The following is a 17,150-nucleotide window of genomic DNA, read 5'->3' on the forward strand; positions in this document are numbered from 1 at the left end:
AACCCATTGGAAGTCCTACGCAGTTGATTACTTCAAAATGGTGAAAGTCCTCAATGGCGCTGCCCATGCGAAAACAGACTTTTGAGTACTATAGTCCTCTATCTATTTCTATGGTCTGTGTGCACATGTGTGTTTGTCGCCCTACAGAGTGTGTGCGGTATGAACTGAACTTACTTCCTCTGTTTCTTCTCCAGGTCATGGTTGCGGCTCTGCTGGCCTTCCAGGTGTAGCTTGGTGTCCTGTAGCTCAGCCGTCAATCTCTGACACTTCTTCTTCAGCTGCTGGGCCGTACGCTGCACCTCTTCACTGTCTGCCTGGAGGTCACTTAGCTGGAGGGGGACGGAGGGAGATAGAGAGAGAGATTGCTTATTTTGAAAAAAAGATTTTAAATGTTACAGAGGCATGATGTCAAAGCGTCTGTTAGCTTCTGTCAAGCTGTCTGTCTGAGTGGCCGACAAGGTGAGAGAAAGAAAAGACTAGTTATTGCTTCACTGCTCCTTTTACGTCTCACTGAGTGAGCGCTCAGGGAGTGTAAAGCTTTATTTGACGTTTTAAGAGAAAGCTCAGAGGAGTTGTCAAAAACTGAGCAAAGGGCTGAGAAAAAGACAGAAAGAAAAGCCAGACAGAGATGGACAAAGACAGGGATGGGCAGATTCCTTTCCTCATTGCTGGGCAGGTGAGAGAAAAGGAGAGAGAGACAGACAGACCCACCAAGAGCAGTAGTCAACTACATCTTGACAACTCAGGAAGGAATGAAGGATATGAGAAGTATTTTAGCCTGTGTGCGTGTGTAAATGAGGTAGGTGTAAATCCTAACGTGCAAGTGTGTGTAAGCAGGGGGAGGTTGAGTTAGAAGTGTGTGTGTCCGATGCTGCCTTACCCTCCTCTCCAGCTGTCAGAAGTGTGTGTCCTACGCTGCCTTACACTCCTCTCCAGCTGTCAGAAGTGTGTGTCCTACGCTGCCTTACCCTCCTCTCCAGCTGTCAGAAGTGTGTGTCCTACGCTGCCTTACCCTCCTCTCCAGCTGTCAGAAGTGTGTGTCCTACGCTGCCTTACCCTCCTCTCCAGCTGTCAGAAGTGTGTGTGTCCTACGCTGCCTTACCCTCCTCTCCAGCTGTCAGAAGTGTGTGTCCTACGCTGCCTTACACTCCTCTCCAGCTGTCAGAAGTGTGTGTCCTACGCTGCCGTACCCTCCTCTCCAGCTGTCAGAAGTGTGTGTCCTACGCTGCCTTACCCTCCTCTCCAGCTGTCAGAAGTGTGTGTGTCCTACGCTGCCTACCCTCCTCTCCAGCTGTCAGAAGTGTGTGTGTCCTACGCTGCCTTACCCTCCTCTCCAGCTGTCAGAAGTGTGTGTCTCCTACGCTGCCTTACCCTCCTCTCCAGCTGTCAGAAGTGTGTGTCCTACGCTGCCTTACCCTCCTCTCCAGCTGTCAGAAGTGTGTGTCCTACGCTGCCTTACCCTCCTCTCCAGCTGTCAGAAGTGTGTGTGTCCTACGCTGCCTTACCCTCCTCTCCAGCTGTCAGAAGTGTGTGTCTCCTCCGCTGCCTTACCCTCCTCTCCAGCTGTCAGAAGGATGTGTGTCCTACGCTGCCTTACCCTCCTCTCCAGCTGTCAGAAGTGTGTCTCCTACGCTGCCTTACCCTCCTCTCCAGCTGTCAGAAGGATGTGTGTCCGATGCTGCCTTACCCTCCTCTCCAGCTGTCAGAAGGATGTGTGTCCGATGCTGCCTTACCCTCCTCTCCAGCTGTCAGAAGTGTGTCTCCTACGCTGCCTTACCCTCCTCTCCAGCTGTCAGAAGGATGTGTCCTCCGCTGCCTTACCCTCCTCTCCAGCTGTCAGAAGGATGTGTCCTCCGCTGCCTTACCCTCCTCTCCAGCTGTCAGAAGGATGTGTGTCCTACGCTGCCTTACCCTCCTCTCCAGCTGTCAGAAGTGTGTCTCCTACGCTGCCTTACCCTCCTCTCCAGCTGTCAGAAGGATGTGTGTCCGATGCTGCCTTACCCTGCCTTACCCCTCTCCAGCTGTCAGAAGGATGTGTGTCCGATGCTGCCTTACCCTCCTCTCCAGCTGTCAGAAGGATGTGTGTCCGATGCTGCCTTACCCTCCTCTCCAGCTGTCAGAAGGATGTGTGTCCGATGCTGCCTTACCCTCCTCTCCAGCTGTCAGAAGTGTGTGTCTGATGCTGCCTTACCCTCCTCTCCAGCTGTCAGAAGTGTGTGTCCTACGCTGCCTTACCTTCCTCTCTCCAGCTGTCAGAAGGATGTGTGTCCTACGCTGCCTTACCCTCCTCTCCAGCTGTCAGAAGTGTGTGTCCTACGCTGCCTTACCCTCCTCTCCAGCTGTCAGAAGGATGTGTGTCCTACGCTGCCTTACCCTCCTCTCTCAGCTGTCAGAAGTGTGTGTGTCCTACGCTGCCTTACCCTCCTCTCTCGCTGTCAGAAGTGTGTGTGTCCTACGCTGCCTTACCCTCCTCTCCAGCTGTCAGAAGGATGTGTCCTACGCTGCCTTACCCTCCTCTCCAGCTGTCAGAAGTGTGTGTCCTACGCTGCCTTACCCTCCTCTCCAGCTGTCAGAAGGATGTGTGTCCTACGCTGCCTTACCCTCCTCTCCAGCTGTCAGAAGTGTGTGTCCTACGCTGCCTTACCCTCCTCTCCAGCTGTCAGAAGTGTGTGTCCTACGCTGCCTTACCCTCCTCTCCAGCTGTCAGAAGGATGTGTGTCCTACGCTGCCTTACCCTCCTCTCCAGCAGTCAGAAGTGTGTCTCCTACGCTGCCTTACCCTCCTCTCCAGCTGTCAGAAGGATGTGTGTCCTACGCTGCCTTACCCTCCTCTCTAGCTGTCAGAAGGATGTGTGTCCTACGCTGCCTTACCCTCCTCTCCAGCTGTCAGAAGGATGTGTGTCCTACGCTGCCTTACCCTCCTCTCCAGCTGTCAGAAGGATGTGTGTCCTACGCTGCCTTACCCTCCTCTCCAGCTGTCAGAAGTGTGTGTCCTACGCTGCCTTACCCTCCTCTCCAGCTGTCAGAAGGATGTGTGTCCTACGCTGCCTTACCCTCCTCTCCAGCTGTCAGAAGGATGTGTGTCCTACGCTGCCTTACCCTCCTCTCCAGCTGTCAGAAGTGTGTGTCCTACGCTGCCTTACCCTCCTCTCCAGCTGTCAGAAGGATGTGTGTCCTACGCTGCCTTACCCTCCTCTCCAGCTGTCAGAAGGATGTGTGTCCTACGCTGCCTTACCTTCCTCTCTAGCTGTCAGAAGGATGTGTGTCCTACGCTGCCTACCCTCCTCTCCAGCTGTCAGAAGTGTGTCTCCTACGCTGCCTTACCCTCCTCTCCAGCTGTCAGAAGTGTGTGTCCTACGCTGCCTTACCCTCCTCTCCAGCTGTCAGAAGTGTGTGTGTCCTACGCTGCCTTACCCTCCTCTCCAGCTTTCAGAAGTGTGTGTCCTACGCTGCCTTACCCTCCTCTCCAGCTGTCAGAAGTGTGTGTCCGATGCTGCCTTACCCTCCTCTCCAGCTGTCAGAAGTGTGTGTCCTACGCTGCCTTACCCTCCTCTCCAGCTGTCAGAAGTGTGTGTCCGATGCTGCCTTACCCTCCTCTCCAGCTGTCAGAAGGATGTGTGTCCTACGCTGCCTTACCTTCCTCTCTAGCTGTCAGAAGGATGTGTGTCCTACGCTGCCTTACCCTCCTCTCCAGCTGTCAGAAGTGTGTGTCCTACGCTGCCTTACCCTCCTCTCCAGCTGTCAGAAGTGTGTGTCCTACGCTGTCTTACCCTCCTCTCCAGCTGTCAGAAGGGTGTGTGTCCGATGCTGCCTTACCCTCCTCTCCAGTTGTCAGAAGGATGTGTGTCCTACGCTGCCTTACCCTCCTCTCCAGCTGTCAGAAGTGTGTGTCCTACGCTGCCTTACCCTCCTCTCCAGCTGTCAGAAGTGTATGTCCTACGCTGCCTTTACCCTCCTCTCCAGCTGTCAGAAGTGTGTGTCCGATGCTGCCTTACCCTCCTCTCCAGCTGTCAGAAGTGTGTGTCCGATGCTGCCTTACCCTCCTCTCCAGCTGTCGTTTGTTTTGCTGCTCAATCTCCAGCTTGTCATCAAACTCCTGCTGGAGCCTCTTCTTGGTGAACTCGATCTCTCTGATGGCTCTCTCATACTTCAGTCTCCACTCTCCCCCTAACAGACACAACATGATACAGCACAGTTAGCAGACAGGTCATGGACAGCACTACAAGAACCACACCAGTTCACAATTCAATCACAGGAGGTTGGTGGCCACCTTAATTGGGAAGGACGGGCTCGTGGTAATGGCTGGAGCAGAATGGTATCAAACACATGGTTTCCATCCACTCTGTTCCAGCCATTATTATGAGCTGTCCTCCCCTCAGCAACCTCCACTGCATTCAATATGTCTTCAAATAGAACTAAGTTGAAATTGAATAGCTAGTTTGAAAGGAAGTCTGTTAGACCATGGAAGGGGTTTGCATTAGTCAGGAGGTAATGTATCACGCTGTATTGAAGCCATATTAGAGTCGGTACAGGACTGTTATGGCCTGTACATGTACAGTATGTACTAAAGTATGTGACACCCCTTCAAATGAGTGGATTCGGCTACTTCAGCCACACCCGTTGCTGAAAGGTGTATAAAATCGAGCACACAACCATGCAATCTCCATAGACAACCACTGGCAGTAGAATGGCCCGTACTGAAGAGCTCATTGACTTTCAATGTGGCACCGTCATACAGCCACACAAGCTCACAGAATGTGACAGCCAAGTGCTGAAGTGAGTAAAAATAGTCTGTCCTCGGTTGCAACACTCACTACCGAGTTCCAAACTGTCTCTGGAAGCAACGTCAGCACAAGAACTGTTCGTTGGGAACTTCATGAAATGGGTTTCCATGGCCCAGCAGCAGCACACAACCCTAAGATCACCATGTGCAATGCCAAGCATTGGCTGGAGTGGTGTAAAGCTCACCTCCATTGGACACTGGAGCAGTGGAAATGCGTTCTCTAGAGTGATGAATCACGTTTCACCATCTGGCAGTCTGACAAATGAATCTGGGTTTGGCAGATGCCAGGTATGTCAGCGATGTTCCAACATCTAGTGGAAAGCCTTCCCAGAAGAGTGGAGGCTGTTATAGCAGCAAAGGGGGGACCAACTCCATATTAATGTCCATGATTTTGGAATGAGATGTTTGACGAGCAGGTGTCCACATATACTTTTGGTCATGTAGTGTCTCTTAAACAGGGTTGTCTATTCCACTTCAAATGTGGGGTGTTGAAAATTAAAAACAAAAGAGTTGACACAAAATCTATTCTACATTCAGAATAGCCAAACAAAGACTGCTTTCGCAGTCTAGCTGGAAGTCTGTTCGGCATGCAGTCGAATATAATTTGAGGACGCCTGCTGTCTTTTATAATCCATTTCTACGCCATGTCTTATAAACCTTTTGTCTCTCATTGATTTCAGGCAGCCACATCAGTCTACAGGGTGGTCAGCTTGATTCCACCAACCAGAAACAGCCTACTTCCACCCTGATCTTGGGGTCTACCTTTGTGTGCTGGTTTTCATGGTGTTAAGTTGTCACCATGGCAACAGTGTGTGTGGTTTGGTTTTACTATCCTTGTGAGTCCTCACAAGGATAGTACAACAAGGACAATTCAGACAAGTGGGGTCATTTTGAGCAAAAAGGCTATTTTAGGCTTAGGGGTTAGGTTTAGGGTTGCAATTAGGGTTCGAATTATGGTTGGTTTAGGAGTTAGATTTAGGAGTTAGGTTTAGTTTTAGGGGTTTGGGGTTAAGGTTAGGTTAAGGGTTATGTTTAGGGTTAGGGAAAATAGGATTTTGAATGGAAATAAATGTTTTGGTCCCCACAAGGATAGTAAAACAAGCAAGTGTGTGTGCCGCTGACCTGTGTCGTCGTCGTCCATCTCTCCGTTGAGCTCGGAGGCTCTGAGGAGTCTGGTCTCCATCACCTCCATCTCCATAGAGTCCATAGACTTCTTCATCGAGTCAAACTTAGTCTGGGGAGAGAACCACAGGCCATGCATTAATACACAAACACATTATACCAAGACAGAGATAGAAATACTGACAGATAGGCCTCACATTGCTCTCACACACACACTTCCTCTAAATGACACAATCGCTCATTTCTAGAAGCCAGGTCATTTGTACCCAGCCCAGCCCATCAGCATGTGCAATCTGAACAGTCAGTGGAAAAATCTATCCCAGCTAGTTGGAACACCCGGAAAAAAAACATCATGTCAAATGTCAAATAGAAAACTAAAGGCTGGGGGAGGCAGGGTCAACAATCTGATTACACCATTACGTTTCAGCCAACAGAACTGGCAAGGTCGTTATTGCAAATCAGAATCGGTTTTCCATTTACCTATCTGGTTCAAATAATGGGTTGAATGAAATAATTGTGTACATCCTACAACAGTTAAGGATGTGTAATTTCTCCTTGGCAGTGTTTACCTGCAGGTCCTTCATGTCTTTCTCCAGTCTCAGTCTCTCTGAGGTCTCAGACTCCAGCAGCTGAGAGGCCGACTCTCCTGTGTTCCTCTCGTCTGCCAGCTCCGACGACAGCTCTGTGATCTGGCATACACACAATCGCAATTAGCAAGAGGGTTACACATGCACCCGGTCTTATGCATATAGTGCAATACAGTTCAACTTCATGACATACTTACAACATTCATCTGTTCATCCTTTATTTATAGAGACAGAGCTGCTGGTACAATGTCTTCTTATATTAGTCTGCAGCGCAGTGTGTGTGTGTGTGTGTATGTGTACCCGGCTCTCCAGGCGGTCACTGTTGAGTCTCAGCTCGTTCCTCTCCTTCTCCACCTTCTCCAGCCTCCCTTTCAGCTGCTGGATCTCCTCCTGGGAACAGATAGACAGAATGAGAGAGGGAGGAGGAAGAGGGAAAACGTATTACAGTATTAGAGGGAGCTAAATCTGTATAGTCTATAAAGCAGGGGGAGGGAATCAAATGCAGGGGTGTAATCATTACTCCAAACAGTTGCAAAATATTCAGTTTTGCAATGAAAACTAGCATTTCTATTGGACAGATTCAGTTAGGTCCATCCCTGTTTGCTGAACCTGCCCAATATAAACGCTAGTTTCCATCCCTGTTTGGCGTAATGACTACACCCCTGATAAACAGTAGATGGAGGGTGTGTATAGTTTGTGTACTCACGTCTTTGCCACGTATCTGCTCCTCTGTGAGCTGGACCTCTATAAGGGGGCGTACTGTGGTGAACACCTTCCACCAGGCCCAGCCCTTCACTCCCTTGTTCTTCTTGATGTTCTTCTGGATGCAGCGGATAGCCAGGTCCTGGATCTGAAACGCACGCAGAGGAACAGAGGGTTCTTACAACGAAGGAACCTGTGTGTGTGGGTGTTTGTGTCTGCAGTTGTCTGCCAACATGTAGGATTCTTCAAGTTCTTTGACATGGATATAAATATGTATCACAAATAAGTATCAAATATGTAACTTTGTCTACTGGCACGTTGACGGGCACTTGCATCAAGTGTGACAATTTGGGCGAGCTAGAATCAAGACATTCCAAAGATCTTCTGGGTTTAAGAGCTGAGAAAGAGCTCTTCAGAGAATTCAAATCAAACATCAATACCACTTTGGCAGCCTGTTAAAAAGGCATTAGGAGGAGCTACATGGGCATCTCCAATAAACCACCCATTATCTGGCAACCCAATTAGAGCAGCACAATGCAACCGCATCCAATGGGGTTGCCATGACAGAACACGATACGTATTTGTCACGCCATGAGAGCACCTAAATGCCTCTTAGCCATCCTAGTCACTGACTGAACAGGCATACAGGTTATGCCCCCTAAAGTTTGTTTGTCATGCTTAGACCTAAACAAGTTTAACAAATCCTGTGTAGACTCAATAAGGGGGGGGTCCCATTGAAAATGTCAGTGTTGATCTTTCTGTTACTCAGCCATACAGAGAGCTCATCTACACCACTAGAGAGATTTAGACTTGGATCTTGCAGCCTTTGTTTAGAAATAGGATCTGTCTGTGTCAAACAGGTATTGATGGTCTTAGAGAGACACAGGAACAGAATGTATTCCTTTCTCTTTGTCTCACACTCCCTTTTTACTCAGACTTTTGTCTCCCCTTTTACAGAGCTCCTTTTGAGTGTCTGTGCAGCTACATGGCCTTTGCTGAGCACACAGGGCTATAGATGTAACGGATGCATGCTCTGACACACACTTGTTCCCAGTCGGGGAAGAAGCTTTGTCTTAAGGCAACGATTTAATTAGACACTATGGGCCGACTGGCTGACGGAGGAATCACCCATGTTCTGCTTCGCCATGCCTTCGCTAGTTCATTCCACAAAATGTCAAAGAGAGAGCAGGCTGTGGGCTTCAAACGCCATGCCGGATCCCTTCTATTCATCTATTCCCCCATGGTGAAGCACCGTTTCCGAGCAGCGTCACTCTTTCCCTCGCTCTTTTCTCTCATGCTTTCTCCGCCTCTTTCTCTCCCTCTCTTTCTCCCTCAAAGCGCTTTGAAAACAAAATCCCTGTGAGGGTTTGGCTCAGGCTGGGAGGACTTCAAGGTGTGGGGAGCCCCCCGGAGCAATCAAACAGACAGAGAGAGAAACAAACAAATATATATTTTTTGGCAGAGGGGATGTCAGTGTTCAGACGAGGAAGTCAACACTTGCATGGTCATGTCTTGTGTCTGAGAAATATAGGCCAAAAGTTCAAGTGTAACACCCTGCACTGCCTTGTAATCAAATGCGAGTCTGCATGCTTAGCTGTTCAATGCTGGAGAACATTTTCCTGTAAATATCAAACCAGCTTACCTCGATATGTCACAAGCCTCAGATATTCACCAGTACTACTCTCCTCAACACACATTTTCCTCTTAAACATGCCTTGGCTTCTTAGCTGGAATGGTGCAAAGTCACCGTATGTGTAAATAGATACTTCATCGTTGAGTTCAACTTTAAATAAAACAATATTCAACTTACTCTTTCTGTCTCAACTTCCTGAGAATCAGATGATCAAAATTAAAACACATTGAACAAAACGTAACCAGTCCAACATCTGGACACACCTACTCTTTCAAGGGTTTTTCTTACATTTTTACAATTTTCTATATTGTAGAATAATAGTGAAGACATCAAAACTATGAAATAGCACATATGGAATCTTTGCACACTCTTGGAATTCTTTCAACCAGCTTCTGGAATGCTTTTCCAACAGTATTGAAGTAGTTTCCACATATTCTGAGCACTTGTTGGCTGCTTTTCCTTCACTCTGCGGTCCAACTCATCCCAAACCATCTCAATTGGGTTGAGATTGGCTGATAGCCCTTACACAGCCTGGAGGTGTGTTGGGTCATTATCCTGTTGAAAAACAAATAATAGTCCCACTAAGCGCAAACCAGATTGGAGATCATATCGCTGCAGAATGCCTTGTACTTTAGAGTAGGTGTGTCCAAACTTTTGACTGGTAATGTACCTTTCATAACTGCTGGAGGGTAGGGAACTGTACTGTACACAGAAACACATTGTAAAGCAGAGATTTGACTCACAAAAGCCTTCTGATAAGTGTTCTAGAGCCAATAAGTTGTGATATTGTTCCCCTCCTGCCCCCTGGCCCTCGCAGTAGGGGTCTTCACGGATCCACCTGTACCCGAATACCTGAGAATACCCGAGACCCAATCCGGGACCGTAGCAGGTCTGGATCCAGAATTCGAAATAATGTAAAGCGTCTGGGTCAGAAGTGACATGATTGTCAGCGGTCTCGGACTTGTCCAGAAGGGCCCGTACAGATCTGAATGTGACTGCTGCAGCAAAGAGAGACTTCTTTCCTTTATCCTGCTGCTCTTGCTTATCACGAGAGTGGAGCATGGCGCGTGTAGCTTGTTGTTGGCCAATCATAAGTCATCAAAGCAGCAATAGGCTACAGTCATAGAGCCTCCGCGTAGCAAAAGTTAGAAGATATCTAATCAATGAAAGATTAAATTAAAATGACAGAATTAAAAGTTAAAGAAGAAGGATAGGCTACAACGACCAAGAGCCAACAGGTAGGCTGCTAATAAATATTCTGAATAGCGTTGTTATTTGTAACTGTAGGATGGGAAAGCACATGTACTGTAGCCTCAATTAGCATAGCTAGCTTAACTTGCTTCTCCCGGTTTGATGTAGTCAAGACAGGTACTAAGTAAACATATTTCATGATAAATAACCTAGCTATGGCAGCTATAGGTCTACTTTAGTGCGCAGTCTCTCTTTCCCTCCCTCCTCCGCGCCTGCTAGAGCAGCTACTCTCCTTCCCACCCTCCTCCCCGCCTGCTAGAGCGGCTACTCTCTTTCCCTCCCTCCTCCCCGCCTGCTAGAGCGGACTCTCTTTCCCTCCCTCCTCCCCGCCTGCTAGAGCGGCTACTCTCTTCCCTCCCTCCTCCCCGCCTGCTAGAGCGGCTACTCTCTCCCTCCTCTCCCCGCCTGCTAGAGCGGCTACTCTCTTTCCCTCCCTCCTCCCCGCCCTAGAGCGGCTACTCTCTTCCCTCCCTCCTCCCCGCCTGCTAGAGCGGCTACTCTCTTCCCTCCCTCCTCCCCGCCTGCTAGAGCGGCTACTCTCTTTCCCTCCCTCCTCCCCGCCTGCTAGAGCGGCTACTCTCTTTCCCTCCCTCCTCCCCGCCTGCTAGAGCGGCTACTCTCTTCCCTCCCTCCTCCCCGCCTGCTAGAGCGGCTACTCTCTTTCCCTCCCTCCTCCCCGCCTGCTAGAGCGGCTACTCTCTTTCCCTCCCTCCTCCCCGCCTGCTAGAGCGGCTACTCTCTTCCCTCCCTCCTCCCCGCCTGCTAGAGCGGCTACTCTCTTTCCCTCCCTCCTCCCCGCCTGCTAGAGCGGCTACTCTCTTTCCCTCCCTCCTCCCCGCCTGCTAGAGCGGCTACTCTCTTTCCCTCCCTCCTCCCCGCCTGCTAGAGCGGCTACTCTCTTTCCCTCCCTCCTCCCCGCCTGCTAGAGCGGCTACTCTCTTTCCCTCCCTCCTCCCCGCCTGCTAGAGCGGCTATCTCTTCCCTCCCTCCTCCCCGCCTGCTAGAGCGGCTACTCTCTTTCCCTCCCTCCTCCCCGCCTGCTAGAGCGGCTACTCTCTTTCCCTCCCTCCTCCCCGCCTGCTAGAGCGGCTACTCTCTTTCCCTCCCTCCTCCCCGCCTGCTAGAGCGGCTACTCTCTTTCCCCTCCTCTCACATTTGACCAGCTCCAGTTAATAAAGTATCTTAAATAAAGAGCTTTTATGCTGCTTCCCTCACTCGGATCCAGACCAGGTCTATATGGAACGGGTCTAGTTGTCCTTGGGTCTGTCCGGAAGGGGTCTCTATATTTAAAAAATATATTTAAGCATATCGGGTCAGGGTGTGAAAGCTCCAGGTCCATTTCGGAACAGGTCCAACTTTTTGAACCCAAGAAGATCTCTACCTCCCAACATTACACAACACTCTCCAGTCCTGACTGACCCTCGGCCAGCCACACTGTGAGGAATGACAGTCACTCATAGTGGAGACGTTTACAACTACAACTAAACACGTCTCCAACAATGCAAACTATCAATATCCTAATCCTAAATCAAAACAAACAATCAAGGTAAACAACTTACAAAGAGAGGCAGCAATCAAATGAAACAGGCAGGACTCCTACACAGGAGGCAGAGCCATGAAGATAAGCCCACTGTCCTTGAAAAGCAATTTACAGACAGCAACCTTGAGCCCAATAACTACCAGAGATGGGGATGGCAGGGAAGACACAGTGGTCGAATCCCAATCTCTCCAAACACACATGGACAATCCAAGACTCACATGTAGGCTACTGCCACACACGTACACATTGCATACTCATACACAGGTCTATGTTAGTTCACACATGCTAACCACTGCCTCTCCCTCACACACTCAGACAAACACAGAGACAACACACACACAGACAACACACACACAGACAAGCACACACACACACACACACACACACACGACAGGACAACACACAAAGCTGAACAGATCCCCACCAGTGGATCCAGTCACTCAGTGGAGGGTGTTATATTCCTGGTCGTCTAGATCACTCTGGTGTGGTGGCGCATGCAGGGTGGACTGTTGTCATCCGCCAAACACACACACACATACCCACACAGCCCTGCCCCTGCCTCTCTCCAGTCCCAGACCTCCCCCTCATGACTGGAGCAGGGATTATGACAGGCGTCTACAATAATAATCACACCCTGTAGAAAGACCAGTCCCACTGTTTACCCCCTCCAGTTGCCCCCACCACTCCATTGTGCCAGCCACCAAGAACATGCTTTGACAGAAAGGTTGTTGGGAAAGGCAGGGTACAGGGGCTGATGTGGCTATGCCAAATGGCTGTGGGCTACACCAGTTCATTTAGCAGACAAGATTGGCTTATAATTCTGTAGCATTATTTTTACATCATTTTATTGTATGAAGAATAAAATTGAACAAAGCTGAATAAAATTGAACAAACCTGAATAAAATATGAATATTTTCTCCAAACGATAAGGGATTGAGCACATGCGGCTAATCTGTATTTAGCCGTTAATAAAGAAATAGGTATTCCTATATGCTTAATGTAGAGTTATTAATGTAAATTTAGTTGTTCTACAAACGTTGGGCTATATGTTTTCATTTTTAATAGATTGTAAGGCTGCATGATACGACTAATGATGATTTCAAAAAAGTAGCTTGAAAGGCCTGAGCTCTGCTTAGTTTTTTTGTACAGGCTGTACACACTCCAATAGTCTCTCATTCCCAATTAGACAAGCACTTGATAATGCCTCGAATTTCATGGCGACATCCCCTTAGTGGCCGTAATGCACCCTAAAAAAATCCATGCCTTCTGCGGCTCAGAGTGTTACGTTGTGCCCTTCTCTCTGAGTGTGATACGTTGTGCCCTTCTCTCTGAGTGTGATACGTTGTGCTCTTCTCTCTGAGTGTGATACGTTGTGCCCTTCTCTCTGAGTGTGATACGTTGTGCCCTTCTCTCTGAGTGTGATACGTTGTGCCCTTCTCTCTGAGTGTGATACGTTGTGCCCTTCTCTCTGAGTGTGATACGTTGTGCTCTTCTCTCTGAGTGTGATACGTTGTGCCCTTCTCTCTGAGTGTGATACGTTGTGCTCTTCTCTCTGAGTGTGATACGTTGTGCCCTTCTCTCTGAGTGTGATACGTTGTGCCCTTCTCTCTGAGTGTGATACGTTGTGCCCTTCTCTCTGAGTGTGATACGTTGTGCCCTTCTCTCTGAGTGTGCTACGTTGTGCCCTTCTCTCTGAGTGTGATACGTTGTGCCCTTCTCTCTGAGTGTGATACGTTGTGCCCTTCTCTCTGAGTGTGATACGTTGTGCCCTTCTCTCTGAGTGTGATACATTGTGCCCTTCTCTCTGAGTGTGATACGATGTGCTCTTCTCTCTGAGTGTGATACGTTGTGCCCTTCTCTCTGAGTGTGATACGTTGTGCCCTTCTCTCTGAGTGTGATACGTTGTGCCCTTCTCTCTGAGTGTGATACGTTGTGCCCTTCTCTCTGAGTGTGATACGTTGTGCCCTTCTCTCTGAGTGTGCTACGTTGTGCCCTTCTCTCTGAGTGTGATACGTTGTGCCCTTCTCTCTGAGTGTGATACGTTGTGCCCTTCTCTCTGAGTGTGATACGTTGTGCCCTTCTCTCTGAGTGTTCTGCGCAATCCGAAGTGCCTCTCACTCACATGGCTCCCGGGCACAAGATCGGGTCTTTCTCACAGGCTACAAGTTAAGACAGACACATCGGGGATGCAACTGCGGACGTCCTTATACAATTCCGAGGTGCATATGTAAGATATTTTTCCATCAGCCAACAAGATGAGTAGGCAGAAAGAACAGCAAAAGCACTAGCCTATGTCAATCTACTATCCCCCACTGTACGAAAGTCAACCTATTCTATTCTGTGTAATAAATAAATATTCCAAACAGTCTGGGACAGTTGTGGGTTGCGATAGATCCCAAATTAATACAAACCTTTTATATGCAATGTGGCTGATGCAACAGATCAGAATGTTTAGCTTAAAATGTTGATAAACTACTAGGCTATTTCTTCACATATGTACGCAGCAATGCGTACATGGTAGTAGCCTATAAGCGCAGCAATGTGTACATGGTAGTAGCCTATAAGCGCAGCAATGCGTACATGGTAGTAGCCTATAAGCGCAGCAATGTGTACATGGTAGTAGCCTATAAGTGCAGCAATGCATACATGGTAGTAGCCTATAAGTGCAGCAATGCATACATGGTAGTAGCCTATAAGTGCAGCAATGCATACATGGTAGTAGCCTATAAGCGCAGCAATGCATACATGGTAGTAGCCTATAAGTGCAGCAATGCATACATGGTAGTAGCCTATAAGTGCAGCAATGCATACATGGTAGTAGCCTATAAGCGCAGCAATGCATACATGGTAGTAGCCTATAAGTGCAGCAATGCATACATGGTAGTAGCCTATAAGCGCAGCAATGTGCACATGGTAGTAGCCTATAAGCGCAGCAATGCATACATGGTAGTAGCCTATAAGTGCAGCAATGCATACATGGTAGTAGCCTATAAGCGCAGCAATGCATACATGGTAGTAGCCTATAAGTGCAGCAATGCATACATGGTAGTAGCCTATAAGCGCAGCAATGCATACATGGTAGTAGCCTATAAGTGCAGCAATGCATACATGGTAGTAGCCTATAAGTGCAGCAATGCATACATGGTAGTAGCCTATAAGTGCAGCAATGCATACATGGTAGTAGCCTATAAGTGCAGCAATGCATACATGGTAGTAGCCTATAAGTGCAGCAATGCATACATGGTAGTAGCCTATAAGTGCAGCAATGCATACATGGTAGTAGCCTATAAGCGCAGCAATGCATACATGGTAGTAGCCTATAAGTGCAGCAATGCATACATGGTAGTAGCCTATAAGCGCAGCAATGTGTACATGGTAGTAGCCTATAAGCGCAGCAATGCGTACATGGTAGTAGCCTATAAGCGCAGCAATGCATACATGGTAGTAGCCTATAAGTGCAGCAATGCGTACATGGTAGTAGCCTATAAGCGCAGCAATGTGTACATGGTAGTAGCCTATAAGCGCAGCAATGTGTACATGGTAGTAGCCTATAAGCGCAGCAATGCGTACATGGTAGTAGCCTATAAGCGCAGCAATGTGTACATGGTAGTAGCCTATAAGCGCAGCAATGTGTACATGGTAGTAGCCTATAAGCGCAGCAATGCGTACATGGTAGTAGCCTATAAGCGCAGCAATGTGTACATGGTAGTAGCCTATAAGCGCAGCAATGCGTACATGGTAGTAGCCTATAAGCGCAGCAATGCGTACATGGTAGTAGCCTATAAGCGCAGCAATGCGTACATGGTAGTAGCCTATAAGCGCAAACATTCCATTAGCGGAAAACACCATTATCCAAAGTGACCGGAAACTCAATTATGCATGTAATGCTTTATTATAATGGCACATTTTTATTGTGAAAATGATCTTCCCCAAACGTGAAACTCACGCGCCACAGTCATGGCCAAACGTTTTGAGAATGACACAAATATTAATTTCCACAAAGTTTGCTGCTTCAGTGTCTTTAGATATTTTTGTCAGATGTTACTAAGTATATTTCAAGCATTTCATAAGTGTCAAAGGCTTTTATTGACAATTACTTTGAGAATTGTGAGTTTGTTCTGGTGTGGTGATTCAGGGAATGTGGGGGTCCCAGAGAAGCAGGAGGATACACAGCTCTTCAGCATTGGCTGTGAGTGTAGGCATTAGCTACCTGCACTGTGTGACGTGATCCAGCGGCAAGAAACGGTCAGTTTTACTGATCTATAGTCAGTTTTGCTCCTTTTGTCATCTAATCTGAGCTGGGCTTTGGGTTGGTAAGGACTACTTGCCCGGGTTGAGAGCGCTCACTCACCTTCCTCTTCTTGAAGGCCTGTCTGGCCAGGTATCCTCTGCAGGCAGCCTGGAACATGGTGATGTTGCGTCTGGTCTGGACGTCCCTCTGCTCCTCCAGTTTGGCCAGGGTCCCAGCTCTGAAGAACACCTGGAGCGAGATATACAGTTAGATGCTGATTAATCAGGACACTAATGCTCGGACATGGAGCATATGTGTGTGTGCAAGGTTGCACAATACTATGGAATAGAAGTACAGAAACATACAACTTTTTCGTTTGGGGTCATTGTGGGTTACAAATGAAAAATTACATTCATTTGTTTTTACATGATTCAACGTTGCCGAGTTGGAATCCGACTAAAAATCTGCAACCATACATCGGGGATTCAGGGATTGCATATCAACTACATCATGTCCTGCGTTTACTTTGCATTTCAATGGTGTTAACAGTGAGGACGTTTAATTGAGTTGGATTACCTCAAACACTTTAGTCATTTCCATTCTCTGATCTGCTCTGGGAGATTGGGTGGGGAGCTGCTGGTGGACTTCCCTACAGTTTCTCAGGCCAGAGCTGAGAGCTCATGAAACTCTTTGAATGCTGCCTAATTGCATTAGCATGCTAATAGTGTTCGCAGGAGAGCTATGCTTAACTTCACAAAATCCTCATTAAAATCCCTTGTGTTACCAACATATGCGGCTGCTACGGTTACAGAAAGTAAACTAACAAAGACAGGAAGTTTCTGGGGAAACTCTAAAATGACAGGGAAAGTTTATGGTGAAACTTCTCTTGGATTTAGCCATCATCTCCAGTTAGTCATAGGCACTGTGTTTTCTTCATCTAAAAAAAAACTATTGGGATGGTTAGTCCACAGAGTGTTTTGTTCAGATTTCTCCAAGCGGCTCCTGAAGATAAGAGCTGTGGTGGTGTTATGCAGCAATTTCATCATGATGCATCAGGATTTATCTATCACAGTACTCCAGGGCCCTTAACCACCTATTATCCTCTATCAGAGGCACAGGAGGAGAGAAAACAATACCCTGCACAGACAATCAAAGCTCAGAGCTCTTAGGGAAGTGTGTGTACAGCCAAGCAAATATCACATGAAGGGAGTGGGCTGGGCACGGTAAAAACACACAGCACCAACACACCCACACTTCTCTGCCGTAGGGCAACGCATGCAACTGCAAAGGGATGTCTTCACC

The 17,150-nt window shown here is 48.1% G+C and overlaps 1 protein-coding gene across 13 annotated transcripts in view; it reads right to left on the reverse strand.

The window, feature by feature from the left end:
• The window catches only part of LOC112265640 (unconventional myosin-XVIIIa), a 143,675-nt gene that overhangs the window by 28,412 nt on the left and 98,113 nt on the right, over positions 1 to 17,150 (reverse strand). For all 13 annotated transcript variants that reach the window (XM_042296304.1, XM_042296303.1, XM_042296295.1 and 10 more), the window contains 7 exons: positions 15,969 to 16,097; positions 7,198 to 7,341; positions 6,792 to 6,881; positions 6,474 to 6,593; positions 5,905 to 6,016; positions 4,039 to 4,166; positions 175 to 329 (listed from right to left, as the gene is read on the reverse strand). In XM_042296304.1, the coding sequence (XP_042152238.1) occupies positions 175 to 329; positions 4,039 to 4,166; positions 5,905 to 6,016; positions 6,474 to 6,593; positions 6,792 to 6,881; positions 7,198 to 7,341; positions 15,969 to 16,097 (878 nt within the window). The remainder of the gene's footprint in view (positions 1 to 174; positions 330 to 4,038; positions 4,167 to 5,904; positions 6,017 to 6,473; positions 6,594 to 6,791; positions 6,882 to 7,197; positions 7,342 to 15,968; positions 16,098 to 17,150) is intronic.

This window comes from Oncorhynchus tshawytscha, linkage group LG13 (assembly GCF_018296145.1).
Source record: "Oncorhynchus tshawytscha isolate Ot180627B linkage group LG13, Otsh_v2.0, whole genome shotgun sequence".
NCBI lineage: Eukaryota > Metazoa > Chordata > Actinopteri > Salmoniformes > Salmonidae > Oncorhynchus > Oncorhynchus tshawytscha.